This window comes from Curcuma longa, unplaced genomic scaffold (genome assembly GCF_044706935.1).
Source record: "Curcuma longa cultivar G26 ecotype Majalengka, Jawa Barat unplaced genomic scaffold, ITB_CL_G26_1.1 contig_12249, whole genome shotgun sequence".
Lineage (NCBI taxonomy): Eukaryota > Viridiplantae > Streptophyta > Magnoliopsida > Zingiberales > Zingiberaceae > Curcuma > Curcuma longa.
This window is the reverse complement of record NW_027429107.1, coordinates 1-24,477: the sequence shown is the minus strand read 5'-3', so window position 1 is coordinate 24,477 and position 24,477 is coordinate 1. Positions and strand designations below refer to the sequence as shown.

General features: G+C 40.9%; 1 protein-coding gene across 1 annotated transcript; it reads right to left on the bottom strand.

Moving 5' to 3' along the window:
• Positions 1–2,701: 2,701 nt before the first annotated feature.
• LOC141815918 (sister chromatid cohesion 1 protein 1) lies at positions 2,702–7,703 on the bottom strand. Its single transcript, XM_074703780.1, has 20 exons — positions 7,651–7,703; positions 7,509–7,577; positions 7,351–7,409; positions 7,239–7,283; positions 7,142–7,161; positions 6,983–7,059; positions 6,801–6,900; positions 6,383–6,458; positions 6,182–6,251; positions 5,214–5,338; positions 5,073–5,125; positions 4,757–4,915; positions 4,515–4,659; positions 4,387–4,436; positions 4,106–4,310; positions 3,946–4,030; positions 3,491–3,630; positions 3,281–3,365; positions 3,047–3,159; positions 2,702–2,881 (listed from the first exon to the last, which is right to left on the bottom strand). The coding sequence occupies exons 1-20, from the start codon at positions 7,701–7,703 to the stop codon at positions 2,799–2,801; spliced, it is 1,812 nt and encodes a 603-aa protein (XP_074559881.1). The 3' UTR covers positions 2,702–2,798.
• Between the last annotated feature and the right edge of the window lie 16,774 nt (positions 7,704–24,477).

Sequence of the window (24,477 nt, the reverse complement as noted above, 5' to 3'; positions counted from 1 at the left end):
TCTCTGACTGCTAGCTCAAGGTAGGAGGGTGTCGACCACGACTAGCAACAACGGTGATAAGGCGTGAGCGTGGGTGAGAGGAGCGGCGAAGGCAGTGGCGGTGGTGGCGAGCGTAGGTTAGGAAGAAAGAATCAGCACAGTAGGAATAAAATAAAAATCGACAGCGACTAGATTATTATTAAGGCATTATATACGGTGACATTTATAAAGTTTGTCATAATAAATAGTCTAATATGATATTTTATTTTTAAAACAATTTTTTTGATGAGTGTCATTAAAAAATATTTATAATAACATTTTAAATTAAATGTCATAAAGAAAGTGTCAAGATAGATCATATTTTTAGTAGTGATTGCTCTTATGTGAGCTATGAGAGTTAAGAGATTTGTATTCATAGGAGAAAGAGTAGATCTTAATTTAGGTGAAGACTCGATGAATAGGATAATCATAGTTGGAGTTTCAATCGACTAATGAGCTGAGTCAACTAAGGAGTTGATTCAAGCTTAGTGGCTCACTTACAAAGTATTTATGTTTAGTGGCAAATCATCTAGGTAGTCGACTAATTGAGTTCAGTCAATTGATAATAGATTTTAGTCAACTAGTAACTCAATGAGAAATCTAAAAAAAGTTATTGATTTAACACATTGAAGATGCAAAGTTAGATAACCTAGGGTTTTATAAGAGAACAATTAATGATAAAAGTCATTTAACTTAGGCAATTGTTGATAGACTACAAGTGAAAGAGATCAAGAAAACAGTCACCTCATAATGGATCCAATCGATTGATTAGTCACATAACAACAAAATAGTAAGTGAAGCTAAAGAAAATTAAAAGCTATAAAAGGACTAAAATAAGTATTTAAAGACTACCGAACTATTGATTGTCTAAATCTTTTAAGTCTTTCTTTCTTTATACTCATTAGTGTTATCTTCTTACTTTCTTTTATTGTAAATCTTTACCAAAGAAGAATATTATATGAGATTTCTTCACCTTCGAAGGTATTCAAAAAGAAAAAAGCTAGTGAGCTTTTTTAAAGTGATTCACGAAAGTAGCATATGTTATAAAGTAGGAATAAGGATTTCATTGAATTCTTTATGTTTTTATTTCCATTGCATAAAATTATTTGTATGACTTTGCTAAGACATTAATTAGTAAGAGGAATAGAAGTTTGTATTTGTAGGTCAACCACTATTCAATCCCCCTTGCCGGTTTGTCAAGGTGGTTAAAAAAAACATGCATTTGGCAGGCTATCTACTCGTATAAAGTGAGCCATATATCTTTATCTAACATAGAATGGGGGAAAATAAAGCCCTTTTTAAGTGACTCACACAACCGATCAGCTATGTATATCTTAGTTAGGTGCAAGTTTGAAAAGGTCTGACTCCACGTTCTTTAGCCTCATGAATATTACACACAACTCATTGCAATTCCTTATCGATTAGGTGGTTTTATCAACTTTAGATCTTTACAAATAGGCTTGCCATAGGTTTACGAAGTTGCTACTTGCAGTGAGTGTAGTGCAGAGAAGCTGCTACATTAATGGAGTGGATGATGAGTCCACTTGCACCAAAAGAGTGATCCACTAGGTTATTGATCGAATTGGTTGGGCAGGGTGATAAATGCCTGTGGATGATCAGCCTGCAGGTTTCAAACATTAAAAGTTTTTTTTTTGTTCTTTTCATCTTTTTTGCTGAATATGACTGTAAGCTCCTTAAAGAACTGAGCATTGCCCGCAGCCACACTTGATCATGGCAGCCTGCTTGTTGACGATCTGCCTTGCTCAAAATGCTTCTGAACGATGGCACGGACACCTCACAAATGCAGTGGGTTCAAAGGCATTACGATCATCTGTTGGTGTGGTTTTAAGCTTTGTCCATGCTCCTTACCGTCTCCACTCATATAAATAATATAACAATTCGAACGAGCCAATTAGATCGAGCCAAAAGGGTGAAATAATTTAGTGAGTTAGTCGAATTGAATGGTTTATACTACCAGATGAAGGTAAGTAATTTGGATACATTTGTTAGGCTGCAATTTGATGGTTGAGTTGAACAAACTAGATGAAATGGATGGACCCGCAGTGTCAGACAAGTCGAAGAGGCTGAATGTAAAAGTCATTCATCTCTTTCTTTTTTACATTCTTCTGTTTTTTTTCCATCTGTCAAAGAAAATCAATGAAAGAAAAAAATCAAATGATATTCTTTCACTTATGTATCCATCCACTTATTCTTATTCATTTCTCCAAAAAAAATTCATCCTTAAGCTAAATAGGTCCTAAGTTCCATGGTGGTTCTCTAGTAACTGCATTTGGCACTGTTCGCTTGGGATATAAATCTATCAGATAATTCCACCCAGTTGTTCCCAAGATAACGATAGCAATTAATGAAAGAACTTCAAACAAATACCAACTCTTCATCAGCCTTCGTACTACTAACAAAAAAAAACAGTAAAATCTAGTCACTCTTTAATGAAGTTTGATCGTGTTTCGACATTAAAATTGTCACTGGTTTGTCTCTACGTACTAAGGTTACAGGCATCAACCACTGCGCAGATGAAGTAGAATCCATCACAAATGCACCGACCATTCTAGCAAAATCACTGCATTGTGCGGAGCAGGAGCAGGCAGTAGTTGTATCCCATCCTTCTAAGTTTTCACCGGCAGTAAACTATATATTTGGGGAATATAAACAAATTCTTGACTTGCTACATGAAACTATAGGACGAACAACTGTTACGTCAGACGTAATTAGCTGAGGACACTGTTTGTAATACCATTATCAACTATATGTCAGGTTAGCTACATCTTAGGCCCTCTTGAGATCAGTATGTCCCCATATGCTACATGCTGTTCCACCTTGATGAAGTCAAAGGTGGCGAGAACTGCAAATCAGAAATTTGTTTTACTTAGTGAAGAACATAAATGAATTACTCAGGTTCCATTTAGGAGAAATGGAGAAAACCTAGAGCAATCATCCTGTTTCTAGAGATATATGAATTCCTAAATTAGAAAGAAATTGCAATTCATAAGCGTGGAAACCTAAATACCGCAAGTTTGGTAAAAGAGTAGAGCAGCTGTTTTCTTGCTCATTCCGAAAGCTAACTGGTTCAATGATTCAGATTGTGGGGCTCCTGGCGTATCAAAATGCAACTTGAGATGCCTGTTCATTAGCATGCAAACTATCAATCTTCTATTTGATTTGTCAAGGGAAAACGAATAAAGATGAACTCGTTCAGATTGTTACAATTTACAGCTTGCTAAATGTATGAGTGTGTACTTACGTCCGGATCAATTCAGTAGTGTGGTCGATCGAAGTATTAGATGGAGGAACTGGGGTTTGAGTTGGTCCAGTTTCCTCTAGTAGTTCTACATGAAATTTGTTGTAAGAAGTTGAGCACAATATTTAAGTATCGCCTTTTATTAGAAGGTAAAGAGTGCATCTTTCCAGTTCACAAAGTACTAAAAGGCAAAATTAGATTAAGATAACAAACCAGTATCAGGGGCTGGACTTAATTGTGATATCCTTCTGAGTTTGAAATTTCTTAAATTTTGCTTAAGTGGTGATTCCTCTTCAACTGGATCAAGGTTGCCAAAGTTAGTCGTTGATGAGGAATTCTGCTTTCTTTTAGACCTGTCTCAAAATCCCAACATAGATAGCAGATCTATATGTGTATGCCAAGTAGTATTATTCTGTATTAGAAGGCTATTTGCGGCAGTCAAATAACATTTCATACAAGAAACATGACTTGGGTTGACATTTAGAAGTAACCCTTTCAAAAGAAAGAGAGATAACAAGAAGAAAAAAAATAGCAGAGATTGAACTATTCATATTTGGTGAGAAATTTCACAACTGCATTCTAGTAATATAATATCTTGTTTTCAATAAAGAATGTGAAAAAAATAGAATTTTGTGGCTTTTTTCTTCTATTTTTGAGATAGCACTGACCTTCCAGAAGGTAATTGTATCTCAGGTTCCAATGGCATGAAATTATGTTCAGAACCAGAGCTAGGAATAGACCTTGAACTTTGCCCTGCCATTAATTCAAGGGCATATTTATCATCTGAAACTTAAAAAGTTGGCAAAGTACATGTAAAGATCAAGTTACCTTGACTCCCAGGAGTAACAAAATGGTCACTACTAAATGACTTATCAATTCCCTGGAACTCCAAATTTTGAAGGTTTGCTCTGACTTTCTCAATGGAGAACTCTAAGGGGTAGGGTTGTATTTCAGCTTGAAACTCGTTGTTGAGTGGCACTTCAGCCTGGAACCCAGGGTTTGGTGGTATTTCAGCCTGAAATTCTTCTAGAAACTTCATTTCCATAAATGATTTGTTAGTACAGTTGATTAGTTACCACAACTAGAGAGTAAATGGCTATAAAACTTACAGTTTCATGAGCTTCATGTCTCTCTTCTGGAGGTGATTTATCTTCTTCAGCTAATAAAAAATTGTAATTGTTTAAACTTCCAAAGTGTTGTTCACAAAGTTTTGAAGGAAGAGGAAAAAGATATTAACCTAAAACTGTAGAATTCCTCCACAACTCCATTAGAGGAGCAGGGTAATGCAGGCGAGAAGGAAACATTTCTAAACCAGTAATGAGAGCTACTGGTGGCAAGTTCATGAGCTTGGATATCTTTGTGGATCGAATGGCATTATGAGACTGCAAACATTGCTATAAAAACGGAGTAATTAGTAAACTTGTGAAAAAGAACTAGTGCTGGTAAAGTAAAGCAAGAACAACTTGCTTAAGCACCAACCCTAACAGTTCTTCCTCTTTTAGACACTATATCAGAAGTGTCCTGGAGCCAAGATTGATAGTGGTTTCCTGGTATCATGAGATGCTCATCCATGATTAGATTGGTACGATTTCTGCGTGCCTTTTTTTTAACCTGCTGTTGTTGTCGAATACCTTCTCCCTGTTACATTGGCCATTAACCTTACATTAACAACTCAATCCATTTAGACAGACTCCTAGTGAAGGAAATTAAAGAAAGAGAGGCCATTGGAGGTTCACTTCTACTATTCTTAAAAGAGACTTTGATCAGATTCTAAACAAATTTAGATATCTAAAACCTTTTCCTTCGGTTCCTCCACGTTAATATGATGGTTTGCATCTGAAGTGTTTGCTGCATAGGTAATCAGGCAAATCATATTGTATTCAATACATTCAAATTAAAGTAGTATGCCAACTCTAAGGTTTGGAAAAGTACGTACGTTGATGAAGCATTGAGCTTTTGGGTCCATCCTCTACCGGCGGAGAGGGTCCAAGAGTATTGTGAAAATGGGGTTGCTCTTGAGGAGTGAAGTTGATCTGTGTCTCATCTTCTCCAACGTCAAACCTACATACGCGAGGACACGTACATATCATATTATTAATCTATTAGAAATAAATAGATTAAGATAATAAATTTATGAACGTTAATTAAAACGTGATTGGTATTTAACTTTCAATAGTGCATCCAATTTTGTATTTATCATGGGGACATTTAATTTCTAAAATACTCTCTTAAAAAAAATGATATGAGGGTGGACCACCCCATTAGTGGCAATGCTAAAATTGCAACTAAGTTGGTCTAACTACGAAATCGTGGCTAGTTCGATCGTAATCTCTTGACTACAAAATCACAGTCAAGCCAATCATCTTCTATTAGCCGTGAAATTGCAACCAGGTTGCAGCCAACCTCTTAGTTATGATTTCGGATCTTTGTGTTTGAACTTTTGGTCATGATTTCGCAACCAAGGTCGCAATTGGCCTAATTGCGATTATGTGGCCAAAGGCCATGATCAACTTGGTCACCTGGCCTAACTATGATCGGTGGCCAAGATCAGCCTGGCCCTGCCTGACCACACCAATCAATTATTGCTTCCGCTAGTCATGCTGGTTGCATCCATACAATTGGTTTTTTATTATTTTATATTTTAATGAGAATGATATTTTAGAAAATGTATACCCTCTTATAAATATGAAAGTTAGTGCATTTTTATGTATTATTGAAATAAATTCTGTAAATTGTCATTAAAAATATCCTAATACTTTAATCATCGTGGTTTGGGTGACGCTATAATTTGGTCTAGAAATCAATTTATTTAAATGCTTCAAATGAAATTAAACAGAGTATTGAAAATTAACAAATCCATGTTGCCAAAGTCAAAAACGTCAAAAGGTAATTTAATTTCCTTGCCTCTCAAAATGGTTACCCTCTGCGGGTCCCGATCCAAAATCGTCAAATAGGGTGATATTTTCAGCATCAACTGCAATTACATAAAAAAGCACCAAACTAGTGTAGGAGTAAGTTGTTGTCTAAATTTTTTCAGGACTGGGGAATAACTAAAGGTAAAAAAAAAAACCATCCGAAGGTAATAATAAAGGCGTAAAGAGAGACCTTGATGATAGGTGTCTGCTGGATCACCGTTTCTAATGTCGATGTTAATGTAGTGTTCCTCCACCTCATCCAATCGCTGCAATCATAGTAACTCAAAACCACAAGATTATTTACTAAGCAAATATTAATTATGAAATTGAAGGAAATTCAACAATTTTATCTGATACGAACAAATTAAAATCAAACTGATAAAATATTAAACTTAATTATCTTAATTTAGATCAACTTTCCAAGTATTTGCCCACCCTAGTCTACACCTAACAGAATCAGCATGCAGTCCTATAGTTGAGCCCGGTTTAATCTCGGCCGCTCAAGCAATTTCACAGTGCAAACTGTCCACGCTTGGCAAACTTGAAACAGGGTCGACGCGTAAATCAGTCGATAGTCGAAAAAAAGGGGGAAGAATGAGGAGTACTACCATGCGTTGGAATCTGGAGGCTGCTATGGAGGCGTCGGAGAGGAGCATCGACTGCTCTACATCCATGTCCACGCACTCCGGCAGCGTCACCGCCTCGAACCTGCAAAAAACCATCGCACGGTTTACAAGACCCCGATCGATCCTAATAAGAGAGAGAGAGAGAGAGAGAGACGACAGATCACTTGGCTTGAGCTTTTGCCTTCGGAAGGATGGTGGGATCGGCCACCGTCTTCGTCTTCCATGTTCCATTGATCTCTACCTGTGGCGTTTAGATAACGGAGGATTAGGGATCACCCAAAGCTGAGCGGGGAAGGAGCTCTAGAACCTTCCAGGGGGCACACCAGTAGCCGCGTGACATCGTCTGGGAATTTCAACCAAACATTAGAGGATGAAGAAGAAGAAAAACAGGAGGATCAATGTGACAGGAGGATGACGAACCGTAGAGGAGCTTGACCTTCCGCTCATAGACGATAACAACACCGCCTGAGATTTACTGGGAAGAGTTAAATAGATTTACTAACAAAAAACTAAGAAGGGAAAAGGAGCTTACCCATGAGAATGCCAGAGAGGCGCAGGGCCATCGGAACCGACGGATTCAGAATCTCCTCGCTGCGATCGTGTGGGAAACTCAAAAAAGTGTTTCCGATCGATCGAGAAACAAATTAATCGAGTAGAAAACAGAGTATTGGGGAGATGTTTCTAGCTAACCAGATTTTGATGATATCGAGCTTGTCGAGCTTCCTCCGGTTCAACTTGGCGTGCAGAGTAGCCGCCATCCTTGATGCGAGAGCTCCAGATCAGAATGCGCAGAGACGACGGAGAGATGAATGCGAAGAAAGAGAAATCTCACCATATCTGCCCGAGAGGAGCCTTCTTGGCGAGGAGCTGGTGCGAGTAGAACATCTTGCTCCCCGATCTCGATAGACGAACCACAAAGAGAAGATGCTAACGATGAGGAAGGGGAGGAACCATTTATAGTAAGAAGCGCGGAGCTTCGAGAAGACAAGATGGGTAATGAAACAGTGCGCCGAGAACAAAAACTGCAACGACCAAAAGTGGTAGCTGGGGTAAAACTGAAGTGAAGCCGCCTTCGTGCACACATTACGTGGCATGCACATCTTACAAAAAAAAAAAAATTCACCCTTTTTATTAATTCTTTCTTTTGAAAATATAAATCATTTGATTTTATCCTAAATACAAAGTCCTCGTTCTTTCTAACTATTATCGATACCTCACCCGTCTTCATCTTGTCATTTCTCTCCCATTCGATTCATCGATCTATCACTAACGATAATATCTAACCTTTTATTAGTAATTTCACTAATTAATATGAAGTTATATTTACATTATTTTTCTATGCAAAAAATTATCCATGCAATAATATCATTAACAATCTCTCATTAGCACTAGAATTAATCACTCATATATTTAATACCTAATGTTCAAACATGACCTTCTTGAGAAACTTCATAATTAGGTGGAGTTGCTTGAGTGTATATGCTTGGATCATCTTCTACAAAAAAAAAGTGAAATCCGCCACCTCAGTGGCCCCATACAATCGACCCTATAATCATTTGTGAGGAAGTAAATCAGAAAATTATAGTTAATCTTCGTCGTAACCAATTTAGCTATACTTCAGGGGCATATGCTTGAATCATTGATACGACATTCCTTAGCTTTAAAGGTGCATGTCAATGGGTTGTGCCCATATTGGGTATGCTTATGCCCAACTTAGCCTATTAAGAGCCATGTTGAATTAGGCATGACTAACACTATCTCAAGTTTAACCTAAGAAATTCAACTTGTGGCCTAGGTCAAACAGGTGTTGTGCCAAACCTAATTTAAAATTAAAATAAATAGAAATAAAATAATATTTTATTAATATTATTATATATCTAATATTTTTAATTCATGTTTTATTAGGTTCGACCTTAACTCATGCCTTACTAATTACCTCGAGTTAGTTCAGAAAATGACCCCCAAAACTCAATATAGGCCCGTGGCATATATTGAATTTGGCCTAATCTGCACCATTTACTTAGGGCCATGCTAGGCATGCCCTATAGAGTATGGTGTCAAGTTGGAGCATGGGCAATCAACCCACTTGACACCTTCACTAAAAATACACATTGACTCTATTGTTGTTTTAAAAATTTGTGATTAGATTGACTATAATTAAAACTACTCCAAGTTCTCCTTTTAGGGGTTTTCACGAGATACGAATTTATATTTTTGAAAAACACGTAGCAAAAGCAAAATAAATTTTCTTAAAAGTTTTGTGCATCTTAAAAAATAAGATCATACATGTGCAAGACATAAATATAGATAAAAAATTATTTAAAAGGCATACATTCTCGACGATGTTAGATGAAAAGAAATCATCTAGCAAATCTCACAAGACTTGCCTCTATTAGTATCCATGCCGAAATATCTTCAAGACGACTTCACAAGCCACAAGTTGCCTCGCCATTTGCTATTAACAAAATCAAGGAGATGATACGAGAGAAGAGAGAGGTTGATGACTCTAAATAGGAAAATCGACGGCTCTAGAAGTTCTTCCTTTCAAGGATGATCCAAGTGAACAAGAAGAGAAGAGGAGGAAGGGCTTGTAAAAGGCATAAGAGGGGGAAGACCCTCTTGATAAGCGACATCAACAAAAGCAAGAGAAGAAAAATAAAAATTATTTTTTTCCTTTGTTCCATGGTGAGGTATTTATAGACCTCTTCATTAAGGTTTGAGGGACAAACTCAAGCCCATGTCACATATAAAGGCTCGACTCACCTATAAGAGGTGTGAACAAAAATCCAAGCCCATGTCGCATGAGTAGACCCAACTTGCCTATATGATATGTGGCCCATAATCGCTTCCAGTGCGACAAATACTTTTTATATTTGCCCTCTGTCGGGCCTAAACAGACTTAATCTCTATTTCTTTGAGAATCTTATTCTCTAACTTATTTAAGTCTTTAATATATACTCGTAGTGCGTATGACTCAATATGTTTCTTATTATATTGGTCAATCATAATTAATTATTAATTATGAATAAATTATGAGTAACACCTAGTAGTACATCATGACCTCTAATTGATCGAAAAATCATGATTGATTCAGAATATATTTTGAACCCTTCAGCAACTATAGTTATTAGTACCTTTGTTCCTTTTACTCTTCTTATATTCACTTGATTTAGGACATGGTCTATGTGTCAGCCCCCACTAGACTGATTACGTTACACCTAGCCCAAGTAGTAGTTTCTTATCTTATAGGTTCAAATTACTCAAAAACACATGTCTAAGAAGACCATCCTTTTGATATATTTACTTCGGTTAAAGACTTAAGAGTAATAATCCTGATGAGAGGCCACAGGATATATGTCTCCTTATAAAAGAAGTGATGAATTCTCTATGCACTATTCAAATACCTTCGGGCAAATTGACCTATACCCAATCATCCCAGACCTATACCTTTTAGGAGATATTTTGCTAAGATGTCAAAGTATAAGCCTCCATGACTAAGATAACTTGAGTACCTCAAGTCTAAGAAAACTTGCACTTGAGTTGTAATAAGATCTTCATTGACATATAAAGAATTACATGAAGTCTCATAGTAGGTCATATCCGATGAACTAGTTACCCTTAACTAGCATCCATATATTAACCCTCAACATCCTTATGTGTCCACCTAGTGAGAATCGACTGCTTGGATAAATCAAGGAGTATAACATGTGCCCGTCTCACAAAATTGATGATGTCCAGCCTCTTCAATTCATTGACCAGGGAAGATTTCAATACGTACATAATTACACATGATGAGATACTCACTAATTGTAATCAAATCACTATTTTTTTCATGTTATACTTTATATTATATACTTTAATAATTGAGTTTAAGATCAAATCACATATATATAGAATGAACACTCAAATAGTAAACTTTATTTATCAAATAAATAAGATAATATTTAAGGCGATTGCCTTTAGGACACTTTTTAAAAATAACTTACTCCCTCTTGGCTTAAAGCTAATTGCCTTGGTATCTAATACCATAGGCCTTAACATGTCTCTCAAACTTAATTTGTGGTAGAGGTTTTGTCAGAGGATCCGCTAGATTCCTTTTAGTAAAAATTTTCTCAATTTGTATTTCCTTCCTACTTATGATCTCCCTAATCAAGTGATAGCGATGAAGGACATGTTTAGATCGTTAATGAGACTTAGGTCTTTGGCCTATACAATGACCCCATTGTTGTCGTAGTAAATCGATAATACTTTAACAATGCTCGGAACCATTCTAAGTTCAGTGATGAACTTCTTGATCCAAACCGCTTCCTTGATCGCCTTTGAAGCCATAATATATTTTGCCTCAGTAGTAAAATCAACAATGATTTTTTGTTTGGAACTTTTGTAGCTCATTGCGCCTCCATTTAAAGTGAATATGTATCCAAATTGGGATTTAGAGTCATCCTTGTCCATCAGAAAATTGGCATCAGTATACCTACATATAACCATATCACCTTCTCCATATACTAAGAATAAATTCTTAGTTATTCTTAAGTACTTAAAGATTGCCTTGATAACCATCTAATGATCCATTCTTGGATTTGATTGATATCTACTCATGACACTTAGAGCGTATGCTACATTAGGCCTAGTACATAATATAACATACATGATTAATTCTATAGTTCACATATAAAGGATCTGACTCATGTGAATCCTCTCATCTTGTGTGCTCAGGCACATGGACTTTGAATGGTGAATCCCATGCCTTATGGGAAGAAAATTTTTTTTGGATTCATCCATGCTTTACCATTTAGCATTTTATCTATGTATGTTGACTACGAAAGACTAAGCAACCATCTTGATCTATCTCTATAGATCTTAATCCCTAAGATATAGGTTGCTTCTCCCATATTTTTTATGGAGAATATTTTGAATAACCAAACTTTGATCGAATGTAGAACAAGCATTTTATTTCCTATGAGCAATATGTCATCTACATATAATATAAGGAACACGACCACACTCCCACTAACCTTCATATACACGTAGAGTTCGTCAGGATTTTGTGAGAAATTAAACTCTTTGATTGCCTCATCAAAATAGATGTTTCAACTCCTAGATATTTGCTTCGGTCCATAAATGAATAATTGAAGCTTGTATATTTTATTTTTTATCAACAGATGTGAAACTCTCAAGTTGAATCATATACACTTCTTCAGACAGGTTTCTATTGAGGAAAGTTATTTTCACATCTATTTTCTATATCTCATAATCATAATGAGTTGCTATGACACTACAAAAAAATGCCAATTTTACGATGAAAATTAAGGATGAAATTTTTCTGTCACAAATCTATAATGAAATTTGCGACGAAACTAGAATTCGTTGCTATTTTGCAACGAATTTGGCGACGAAATGATATTTGTTGCAAATTTTATAACATATAAAATTCGTTGGAAAAATCGTTGCAAAATAATTTTTTATCGCAAATTTGCAAATTTGCAACGAAAAAATATTTTGTTGTAAATTTGTGACGAAATAGATATTTGTCGCCAATTCTCCAAATTTGGGCGATGAAACACTGTTTTGTCGCGAATTCGCGATGAAATAAGGTTTCGTTGCCAATTTCGTGACGAATTGATTTCATCGCCAAATTCATTCAAAACCACAGTTGCTAAGTTACCTATTCGGCGACGAAACCAGGTTTCGTCGCCCATTTGGCGATGAATTTAGCGACGAAATCGAGTTTTGTTGTCAAATTTAACATACAAACCCTAGATCTGCCTCGATACCCACTTACTCGACAAAATTTGGCAAAATTTGGCGATGACACTTGGTTTCATCACCAAATTGATGACAAAACCTGGTTTCGTTGCCCATTTGGTGATGAAACTTCGTTTCGTCGCCAATTCCATGACGAAAACTCGTTTCGTTACAAAATCCACGATGAATTTTGTGACGAATCAGTTTCGTCACCAAAATTACTACTTAAACCCTAGATCTGCCCCGATACCCACTTACCCATCTAGGGTTTTTCCTCTCCTTCTTTCTCTCGCGTGATTTGTACATGCCACCGTCGCCCATTGCCGAAAAACTCGAGTTTTGATCGGATTTCTTCAACGAAGGCAGCCTCCAAGATAGGTACATGGTTTCCTCCCTTCTTTTCCTTCTCCATCGTGCGTCTGCTCGACGCACAGCGCGCGCCGGCTGCTGGCCGCTTGCCGCGGTGGCTGCTTGGCACTGGTCGCGACGGCTGCTGGCCGTAGGCCGCGGGCTGCCGACCGCGGGTGGTGGCCGCGGGCCGTGGCGACTGCTAGCTGCTGGCCGGTGGCCGGTGGGCGCTTCAGCTGGTGGCCGTTGGCCGTGCCAGCTGGTGGCTGCGCCGGCTGGTAGCCGCTGGCTACTGGGCCTGCCGTCTACTGGTCGTGTCGGCTGCTGGCAACTGGCCGTGCCAGTTGTCTGCTGACCACTGGCCGTGCCGACTAGCTGCGTGCTGGCCACGATTGGTTTGTGTAGATTTATAATATAATATTGATTAATTAATACAAATTTTTTAGTTTTTGCTTAACTATATTGAATTAAAGTGTTAATTAATTTTTTAATGTTGTTTGTGCAGGTTTACAATTTGTGTGGATGAAACTAATTAGAGAGATACTCGTATTGTTTACCGGCTTGAGGTATATTTATAAGTATAGTTATTTTAGAAATTTGATTAGTTTTTAGTTATAATTGTATTTATTTTATGTTACGCCCTGGGAGACGGCTTTCCGAGAAATTTCGGCAGCATCTCCCCTGTAACAATTGACTTTCCCTGAATACATACACATATAATGAATTCATAACAAGCTATGGATATATATATAGGAATTTAAAAGATAAAGTGACCAACATAGCCACTAATAGTATCACCAAGTCTAATATCACAACCACGCATGCATATCAGATCCATCTCAAAATCCGTATAGGAAACTCATAACGGAAACTAAAAATATATCGAATCAGCGGAAAACCAAGTACTCAAGTGGTAAACACATCAAGAAGTCCAAATAGTCCAAATACACTGATAATAGTAATAAGAAAACTAAAACCACGCCACAAATGGTGCGGGACTAGCAATGCAGCTCTCCAGACGGCATCAACCTGAAATAACATACAGGTAAACGGGGTGAGTTCCAAAAGAAACTCAGCGGGTATCTAGCAGATATGTGTATAAAAGCTATCAACAGTAATATCATGCTGTATAGTCTACTGAAAGGTAAATAGATCTGAAAACTGAATAACAGTAGATCTGTACATACCAGAGTCTGATAATCAAGAGGTAAGGTGAAAGTAGTCCCAAAACCAATACATAGGTCTCCTGTATATGCATGTCATCCAAGTGCATCAAACAAGTGCAACAATCACAATCAAATGCAATCAGTGCAGTATGCACATGGTGCAATGCATGTCCTGGTCACCCCTGACGCCAGTCAGATCAGTCACCCCTATAATGGTGAGGTAGAGTGGAACTACGCCAGTCAGATCGCTCATCCACAGTGGTGAAGTCGCGTGGGTAGGGCTGTGACCTCTGTGCACTCTGCCGTCACTGCTCCTGCGTGACCGAGTGGACAGGATGTCCTCGAGGTGTACACCTATCCTGGTAACCCAAATCATAAGTGGGCGAGCAAGCTCTCATCTCCTGGTCACAATGACAGAGGAGGGATCCCTGTATGCTACCACGCTATGAAACCACTATCCTGGGTGGCCTAGCGGAGCTCCTGTCAGGGCAAGTATGCACCAACCTAAAGGTTCCACTAACCCATGAGTGGATTGTGTGTGTAAATCATATACGAGCGACGGGCTCAAACTGTGCTACCACTATAATAGGAGCGACTCGACTAAAATAGGAGCAGGAGCCGATGATCACAAGACATGCAATTACACACACCCTTTGGTTGGTAGCCCGCATGTAACTGACGCCGGACTCAACAACAATGGAATCCCGCACGTCAGTATGCAATATATGCAAGCATGATGTATGACACTAGTCCATGCATCATATATCCAACTACATATCCATATAATATGGTCCATGCACCACCTATCCAACTACAGATCCATATCATATGCTCCAATAATCAGAATGCTATAAGGTCTCCTATCTAGCATATATACTGGTAATAGCATATGTACAGGTAGCAGGTGATGTCAGAATCAATGGAGATCGGATAACCATAACATGTCAAAGGTATCAGATGATATCAAGAGAAATGAATAACTGATAACCACAATAGGAAAAAATATCCGATACTAACCAACAACAGAAATAACTGATAACAGAATCAGATCCAAGTAGCATGTGTAATCAAAATGAGCAGAAACATAAACTACTGATATCTAGCAATTTACACATATCTTAAAGACATATCTATAAAGATAAGTCAAGGTACCCGCCTGCCAAGATAGGTTGCGTATAAACGTCAATAATCCGAGTCTGATAATGTCCGCAACTAATCAACTCAGATCAATGTCCTGAACCAAAGAACATATATAAACATATAGTTAGCTAATCCCTACCACCCACGTAATCAACCATACCAACATGATCCAATCGATCAACAACCTCATAACACTTCTCAACCGAATCAATAATCCATTGTAAATCACTAATAATCCAACCAATAAAGAAAAACTCACCTCTTCTTTCTTGCTGCCACAAATCAACCGAAATCCCAACTCAAAGGAAGTCTACTGATCTGTTCCAAAACAGAATCACCACTGTTATTCTTCTTGCTTGCTGCCGAACCAAACAGGGTAACACCAGATTCGATTGAACTCCAATCCACGCTCTGGAAGCCAATAAAAACTTAGATCCAAGCCCATAAACCCTAGATCTAAACTCAGAATCCAAGCACAAACTGAAACAAACTCAGCTTCTTACCTATCGATCGGCTTCCTCTTCTCCTCGATCTGCCCTAGCCAACCCGCTGCCACTAAGCTCAATCCGAGTCCCTTATCGGCAAGAACCAAGCTCCAACCGAACCAAAGAATCCACCAATCTGACCTTCCAATCCCCAAATCCAAAACTCAATCAAATCCAAGGAAATCAACAGAATGCCACAAAATCGCTAAAACTTACCGGCGATTCCTCTTTCGCCGCACGATCTGCTCCCTCTGACGAGAACGCAAGCTCCACTCGCTTCCACCTTCGATCGCCGGCTTCCCTTGCCGATTTGGCACCGGCGCTAGAGCTTTCCTCACTCGACTTCGGCGGAGGCGACGCGAACGAAGCTGCGTCGGTGCGGTGAAGAGGCGATCGGGAGAAGGTGTCGCGATATTGGGTCACTGTAGGTTTCTTATAGGATGGTTTTGGCTTAACGGGTCGGTTTCAAAATTTGATCCATTAAACCTGTCCTAACCATTGCACCGGTCGAACCAGCCCAAACCAGCCAACCCAACTCCAGCTCAAGTTCAACCGGCCGAACTTGACTCGAACCAACCCAGCCTAAACCGGTACTGTAGCAACCCGGTTCAAATTTGGTTCGCTTGGTTCAGGGATCAAACGACCTCCGATTTGGTCCAAACAAGTTTCGTTTGGTTCGTCTTCGCGAGACGAATCTTTTCGTATGTATAGTAAAATTTTTCGGTATCTTACATCCTCCCCCACTAATAAAAATTTGGTCCCCAAATTTTTGTTATTTCGAACAGCCTATACTAACAACAACTATGTAGTATATATATGCTGAATGGGAAACGACATGATACCAACTCACATACCTCAAGTAAACAAGTGGGGGTATCGAGCTCGCATCGTATCCTCAAGCTCCCAGGTAGCCTCCTCGTCAGTGTGATGCTGCCATCCGACTTTGACAAGTCGGACTGTCTTGTTCCGCAACTGACGCTCCCGGTGATCCAAAATCCGTACCGGAACCTCCTCGTATGTCGCATCAGGCTGAACAGCGACTGACACATCAGATAAAATATGTGCTGGATCCGGTACATACCTACACAACATGGATACATAACTATATCATGAACTCCAGCCAATGATGGTGGTAGAGCTAGACGGTAAGACCACATACCTACGCAACATGGATACATGGAATACATCATGAACTCCGGCCAATGATGGTGGTAGTGCCAAACGGTAAGCCACTGCTCCAACTCTCTCCAGGATCTGGAAAGGTCCAATATAACGCGGAGCTAGCTTACCTCGGAGGCCAAATCTCTTCACCCCTTTCGTGGGTGAAACTCTCAAGAAAACATGGTCACCAGTAGAGAACTCCAAGGGTCGTCGTCGCCGGTCAGCATAACTCTTCTGGCGATCCTGTGCCTCTGCCATCCTACGTCTGATAATACGAACCAACTCTGCCTCATGCTGAGCTCTATGGGGTCCAAGCAGCTGGGCCTCACCAACCTCCTCCCAGAGTGTAGGTGTCCGACAAGGCCTACCATACAACGCCTCAAACGGTGCCATCTGAATAGCCGAATGATAGCTGTTGTTGTAGGCGAACTCCACTAACGGTAAATGATCCTCCCAACTGCCCCCGAAATCCATAACACATGATCTCAGCAAATCCTCCAAAGTCTGTATGGTCCGCTCAGACTGTCCATCTGTCTGTGGATGGAACGCTGTACTAAATCGGAGCTGCGTGCCCATGGCCTGCTGCAGACTCTGCCAGAACCGGGACGTAAACCGGGGATCTCTATCTGATATGATACTCAACGGAATACCATGCAGTCTGATAATCTCACGGCTATATAGCTCTGCCAGTCGATCCAGAGAATCAGTCTTCCGGATCGCTAAGAAATGTGCGGATTTGGTTAATCGGTCAACGATCACCCAAATCGCGTCATGGCCTCGTCGTGTCCTCGGCAAACCCACCACAAAATCCATGGTAATATGATCCCATTTCCACTCAGGAATGGGTATCCTCTGTAATAATCCAGCCGGTCTCTGATGTTCAGCCTTCACTTGCTGACACACAAGACATCTAGCTACAAAATCCGCGATGTCTTTCTTCATGCCATTCCACCAATAGGCCCGTCTCAAGTCTCGGTACATACGGGTCCCGCCTGGGTGGATAGCAAAACGAGAGCGATGAGCCTCCTGAAGTAACTCCTCTCTGACTGGGTGAGACTCAGGAACACATAATCTACCTCGGAAATATATCACACCCTCATCATCTCGGGTAAACTCAGTCTGCTGTCCAGAGGATATCTGACTGCTAACAAACTGAAGATGCTGATCACCAGCCTGAGCCTCTCGGATCCTCGTCCTGATCGAAGACTGAGCAACCATAGTAACCAGAATACCCTGCTCTGTCTGTCTCTGCTCCTCAAGGCCCAACTCAGAAAATCTCTGAACCAACTCTGTGACCAACACTCTGTGACAAGCCAAAGTCCCTCTGGACTTCCTGCTAAGTGCATAAGTGGATGATAGCCAATAGTGCAACGTAATCACATTGGCTTTTGAGTTCCTTCCGGATGATAGCCAATAGTGCAATCGTAATCCTTCAGGAACTCCATCCACCTCCTCTGTCGAAGATTGAGTTCCTTCTGGGTAAACAGATATTTGAGACTCTTATGATCGGTAAGAATCTCAAATGTAATGTCATACAAATGGTGTCGCCAGATCTTCAAAGCAAAGATGATGACGGCCAACTCTAAATCGTGTACCGGATAGTTCTTCTCATGCTCCTTCAACTGACGAGAAGCATAAGAGACTACCGCCCGTGCTGCATCAACACCGCGCCCAAACCCTGAAGAGATGCATCGGTGTATAATACAAAACCATCCTCTCCGGAGGGTAACACTAATATGGGTGCTGTCACTAGCCTCCGCTTCAGCTCCTGAAAGCTGGTCTCACAATCCTCGGTCCATAAAAACTTCACGCCTTTCCGAGTAAGACGTGTCAATGGCATCGCAATGCGGGAAAAATCCTCAACGAATCGTCTGTAGTATCTGTTAGGATGTATACTGAAAAGACTTGCTCTTTTGTATATAAACATTTATGAAATAAAGTATCATGTTTTGGTCAAATGATTGCAATAGTGTATTTTGCAATAAAGTCCTCTTAATTTACATTGTAGATAACTTGGTGTCTGTGAGACACAGAAGACCATGATTATCGGTCCCTTGTGAATTATAAACTAAGGCTCACAACCAAGATGACTTTGGACAAACCATCGGGAACGGTTGTAGTGTAATTCGGTGACTGTCTGTCTTGACTGTAGAATTACACTAGTGCACTTTGTGTGTATTGAGTAGGACCATTGAGGTTGTTCGATTTACACTGACTCGCAAATTGAACAAGACCTCTGTTATTATAATTATGCACTCTTAATCCCGATGTAATAAATGGGCACCTATACTTAGTAATTATTGCTTTGATTTACCAAAGGGTGAGATCTTTCCGTCAGATCAAATATTCTCGGTAAGTTGGGTGATGTTACTATTTATACGGTGTGCCATTAATTATAGAAGGAATCTGTGTCCCAGTAGGGCTGATGATGTCCCCTTGGAGAGCTCATAAGGATTGTCAAGTCAAATCTTGCAAGTGGACTTAGTCCGGCTGACAATAAGGTTGAGTGGTACTATTCAAGGTCTTAGATGTCGATTATTGAGTTGTCAGTGAACTCAGATAATTGACGGACATACGATATCTTAAACACGGGGAGCAATGCATAAAATAATAAGAAGGAACCCATAACGTAATTTGGGGATTGGATTGGTAGTGCAACAATGATCCTCTAGTGGAATGGATCGTTGTTGATGGATGTAGGTGTGTATTCAGGGTTGAATACGGGATCCGAAACCCATCAGAAGGCCAGATCCAATACCTCCTCGAGGTCCCCACTGTAGCCTAAAGACATCTTCAAAAGGATGCAATCAAACGGATGAGATTAGTTCTCAGCCGTCGGATGAGATTTAATCTCAACCGTTGGATGAGATTAGTTCTCGACCGTAGGATGAGTTAATGGATGAGATCAGCTTGTATCCGTGGGATTAGATCAAGTTGCATCCATTGGATCGAAATAAATAAAGAAGATTGAAAGAGAATAGATTAGAACCGTTGGATGAGATTAAGTCGCGTCCGATGGACGAGATCTCTCCGGTTCGGTTTTAATTCTCTTTGGAAGGAAGAACCGGTTCACGAGGTGAACCAAGGATGGTTCAATGAACCACACGCCCAAGCCATTAAATTGCAGCCGTTGGATCGAAGCAATTAAGTTATATTAAAAGAGATTATATCGTAACCGTTAGATGAGATTAAGTTGCATCCGACGGATGAGATCTCTTCGGTTCGGTTTTATTTTCTCTTTTTATATAAAGTTGGTTCAATGGATGAACCAAGGGTGGCCGGCCACATTAGATGAGGATAAGGTTGATTTCATTTTTTTTATAAAAAGGAAAAACCAAATCAAAAAGATCTAACGGCTGGAAACCAAGCTAATTAATCTAAAGGCTTAGATTAAAAATCTTTCTATAAATTTGGAATTGGTTTATAGAATCAATCCAAATTAGAAAAAAATTTTATAGAAAGATTAGACTTGGTTTTGGGCGTGATGGCTATAAAAGGAGGGGAAGGGGTGGGCGGCACAAACAATCCAAGGAATCCAAGAGAGATCGAAACGATTTCGAAAGCCTCTCTTTCCCTTCCTTGTTGCCGCCGCCCATAGCCCCTCTCTTCTTCCTCTTCTTCTTTTTCTTCTTCCGCCCCTTTCTCCTTTCTTCCTTGAGGTGGCCGAATCTTTTCCAAGAGGTGGTGGCCGGATCCTAGAAGGGAGACAAGAGAAGGCAAAGCTGCTGCGAGAAGAAGCAAGGCGATCCGAAGGTACATCCGGAAGTTGCATCTTTATTTCTGGAGGTTGCAATCTCTTTATTTCTGGAGGTTCGTTGTTGCCACCCAACGTCCACCCAAGAAGTTAGAAGTTAATACAGCGGAAGGCTCCGAGGTCATCTACAAGGTTCTGGTATGAATTTAATTTCCGCAGTAACTTTCGTACATAGAATTAGTAGTAAAAACCGTAGTCTAGTAATTTAGGAATCGGCGATCCTGAAGGATCGATTGACTTAGTCTTTTGTAGACTTTGTCAATTGATCCTGGCGGGATAAAATTTTTGTCCTGTGGGGTTCTATGCTTTTCGGAGCGGATAGAATCCGGAACGCAGGACGGAGATCCAGATCGCCAACAGGATCTCCTGAACTGTCTTCGGCTGCTCCCAACTGGTAACAGCCTCGATCTTCTGGGGGTCTACTGATATGCCGCCACTAGAAACCACATGTCCCAGAAAACCGACTGATGATAACCAAAATGCACACTTGCTAAACTTCGCATATAAACTGTGTCGTCTGAGAATCTCCAAAACTATGCGAAGATGCTGTGCATGTTCCTCCTCGGAACGCGAGTAGATCAAGATGTCATCAATGAAGACGATAACAAACTGATCTAAATACTCCAGAAAAATGCGGTTCATCAGATCCATAAACACCGCTGGAGCATTGGTAAGCCCAAATGGCATTACCAAAAACTCGTAATGACCGTATCTGGTACGAAATGCCGTCTTCTGAATATCTGAATCTCTGACTCTCATCTGATGATACCCAGATCGCAGATCAATCTTAGAATACACTGATGTGCCTCTAAGCTGATCAAATAAATCCTCAATCCGTGGTAAAGGGTACTTGTTCCTGACGGTCACTGCATTCAGCTGTCTGTAATCTATGCATAACCTCAGAGTACCATCTTTCTTCCTGACAAACAGCACTGGAGAACCCCACGGTGAAACGCTCGGTCTGATGAAACCCCGATCCAGTAACTCTTGGAGCTGGACCTTTAGCTCGTCCAACTCCCTCGGTGCCATACGATACGGAGCTTTCGATACCGGTGCTGTCCCCGGAATCAGCTCAATAGAAAAATCCACTTGCCTTCTGGGAGGCAAGCCTGGTAGCTCATCTGGAAATACGTCTGGATACTCTCGAACTACTGGGACGTCTGAGAGCTGAGAGCTACCGCTGCTGTCACTACTGATCATAGATAAAAGAAAATCCTGACAGCCATGTGACAGAAGCTTCTGCGCTTGCATCGCAGAAATCGTAGATATACCGTCGCCTCTGATGCCAGTGAAATCCCACGAGGGTTGGTTAGGAGGTCGGAAAGTAACCACCCTCGCCTGACAATCAACTGTGGCATGATAAACTGTCAACCAATCCATGCCAAGTATGATATCAAACTCAATCATATCGAGTACTAACAAATCCATTGTCAATACCATGTTACCAAAATCTAACGGACATCCTCTAACCTCCTGTGTGACCTCTAATCTATCCCCAGAAGGTAAGGATACTGTCAACTGCTGCTGTCTAAGTGTAGGTAGTCTACCAATCTCCCTCATAAATGTACGAGATATAAAGGAATGTGAACTACCAGTTGTTGGTCCGGATGAAATTAAAATATCTTCACAATGGCATGATATTGTCCACTTTGGGCCTAAGCCCTCATGGCTTTGTTCTTGGGCTCTCTCCAAAAGGCCTCATGCCAATAGAGATATTTTCCATTCTTTTAACCCCATGATCTTTTCCATGTGCTTTAGATGTGGGACTATGTTTGCACCCTTGCAACCCAACAATCCCCCCTCAAACAAAGGACCACAGGCCCCCCCTGAATCCTCGACCCACCAGGACTTTTTCACCTAGCCGCAACTAGGACTTTTTGCCCCTCACCAACAATCGTTTCGGAGGGAAAAGAGTACCTTAAATTCTCAGTATATGCTGAAATCATGCTATTCATGCTTATCATATTTTATGATACTTTTAATGCTCTGATACCACTTGTTGGTCTGGATGAAATTAAAATATCTCCACAATGACATGATATTGTCCACTTTGGGCCTAAGCCCTCATGGCTTTGTTCTTGGGCTCTCTCCAAAAGGCCTCATGCCAATAGAGATATTTTCCATCCTTTTAACCCTATGATCTTTTCCATGTGCTTTAGATGTGGGACTATGTTTGCACCCTTGCAACCCAACAATCCCCCCCTCAAACAAAGGACCACAGGCCCCCCCTGAATCCTCGACCCACCAGGACTTTTTCACCTAGCCGCAACTAGGACTTTTTGCCCCTCGGTCCACTCGACCTACTAGGACTTTCACCTAGTCGCAACTAGGACTTTTTGCCCCTCGGTCCACCCGACCTACTAGGACTTCTCACCTGGTGTCTGGCCCTCTTGATTCAGACACGGGAGCACCCACTGCCTTTGTTTTTAAGGTTCAAAGCACATGGTTAGATCTGGATCATGGCTCATCCGGCGGTTAGTCCGGTGAAGAGCGGTCTCGCTCTGATATCACTTGTTGGTCCGGATGAAATTAAAATATCTCCACAATGGCATGATATTGTCCACTTTGGGCCTAAGCCCTCATGACTTTGTTCTTGGGCTCTCTCCAAAAGGCCTCATGCCAATAGATATATTTTCCATCCTTTTAACCCCATGATCTTTTCCATGTACTTTAGATGTGGGACTATGTTTGCACCCTTGCAACCCAACACCAGTATCTACTAACATATCAGCCATAAATGCATATAATAAAATCGTACCGTGGAAAACCGATCCGTCGGCTCGTTGGGCCTCCTCCCTGGTAACCGCATGAATCCGTCCAGTCTCTAGCAGTGGTGGGGGTGGTGGCGCTGCCAAAGGCTGCTGCTGCTGAGTCAGAGTCGGATACTGAGCTTGATAGGAAGGCGGTGCCGCATACTGAATCGGAGGCTGATAAGATGTCTGAGCTTGATATATCACCGATGGCTGAGGCTGTGTCTGATACTGCACCGGTGGCGGAGGCTGTGTCTGATACTGCACCGGTGGCTGAGGTGGTGTCTGGTACTGCACATACGCCTGATACTGCGGTCCCGCAATGGAAGTCTGGGATACTGTATAATCTGTGGAGTACTCCTGTCCGCGAATACCATATGCAGCAACTGCAGGTGGAGCAGTCCCTCTGCTGACGATGCGTAGAGTGAGCCTTCTGGCTCCCTCTCGGTGCTCCTGTATGACTAGCCTGTCCTCCCGGTGTGGAAGTACCTGGAGCACCACGCTGAGCCCTCAACGAACAATCTCGGCTCAAATGTCCCGGCAGTTTGCAAGTATAGCAAACTGACTGCTCCAGAGAACAAGATGATATGACATGATCCTTGGACCCACAACGAGTACAATAGCTATCACCGACCGACGGTCTCTGGTCCTGTCGAGAAGATCCCGAGCGTCCCGTCGATGACTGTCCTGATCTCGGTGGCTTACCTGATGCCCCAGAACCACCCTGCCTCGACTCTCTGCGACTACGCTGCTGCTGGCCCCCAGTCTGAGGCTGCTGAGTCGGTGCTGAATCCTGTACTGACTTCTTATGTTTCTTCTTATCCCCAAATGCTCTCTGCTGAGCAGACTCAATCAGCAGGGCCCTATCCAACACCTCCCGATAGGTGGAAATACCTAAACCGGCCAATCTCACCTGCAAATGTCCATCCAATCCCTGCATAAACTGTAACATACGAGATCTGTCCTCTGCAACCAACTCGGGACAGCATCTGGCCAAACGGTTGAATTCTGCATTATACTCTAGCACTGTACGACCCTTCTGTCTAAGACTCTGGAAATCCTGACGAAGTGTCATCTGATATGCTAACGGAAAGTACTGACTCTCGAAGA

What these genes read in the sequence shown, in the direction of transcription:
- LOC141815918 (XM_074703780.1), bottom strand. Translation starts at nt 7,703, where the DNA reads ATGTTCTACTCGCACCAGCTCCTCGCCAAGAAGGCTCCTCTCGGGCAG. An exon ending in CCTCTCTGGCATTCTCATGG is followed by an intron (nt 7,284 to 7,350) that starts GTAAGCTCCTTT and finishes AGTAAATCTCAG; the next exon opens with GCGGTGTTGTTATCGTCTAT. An exon ending in AAGCTCAATGCTTCATCAAC is followed by an intron (nt 5,126 to 5,213) that starts GTACGTACTTTT and finishes TTACCTATGCAG; the next exon opens with CAAACACTTCAGATGCAAAC.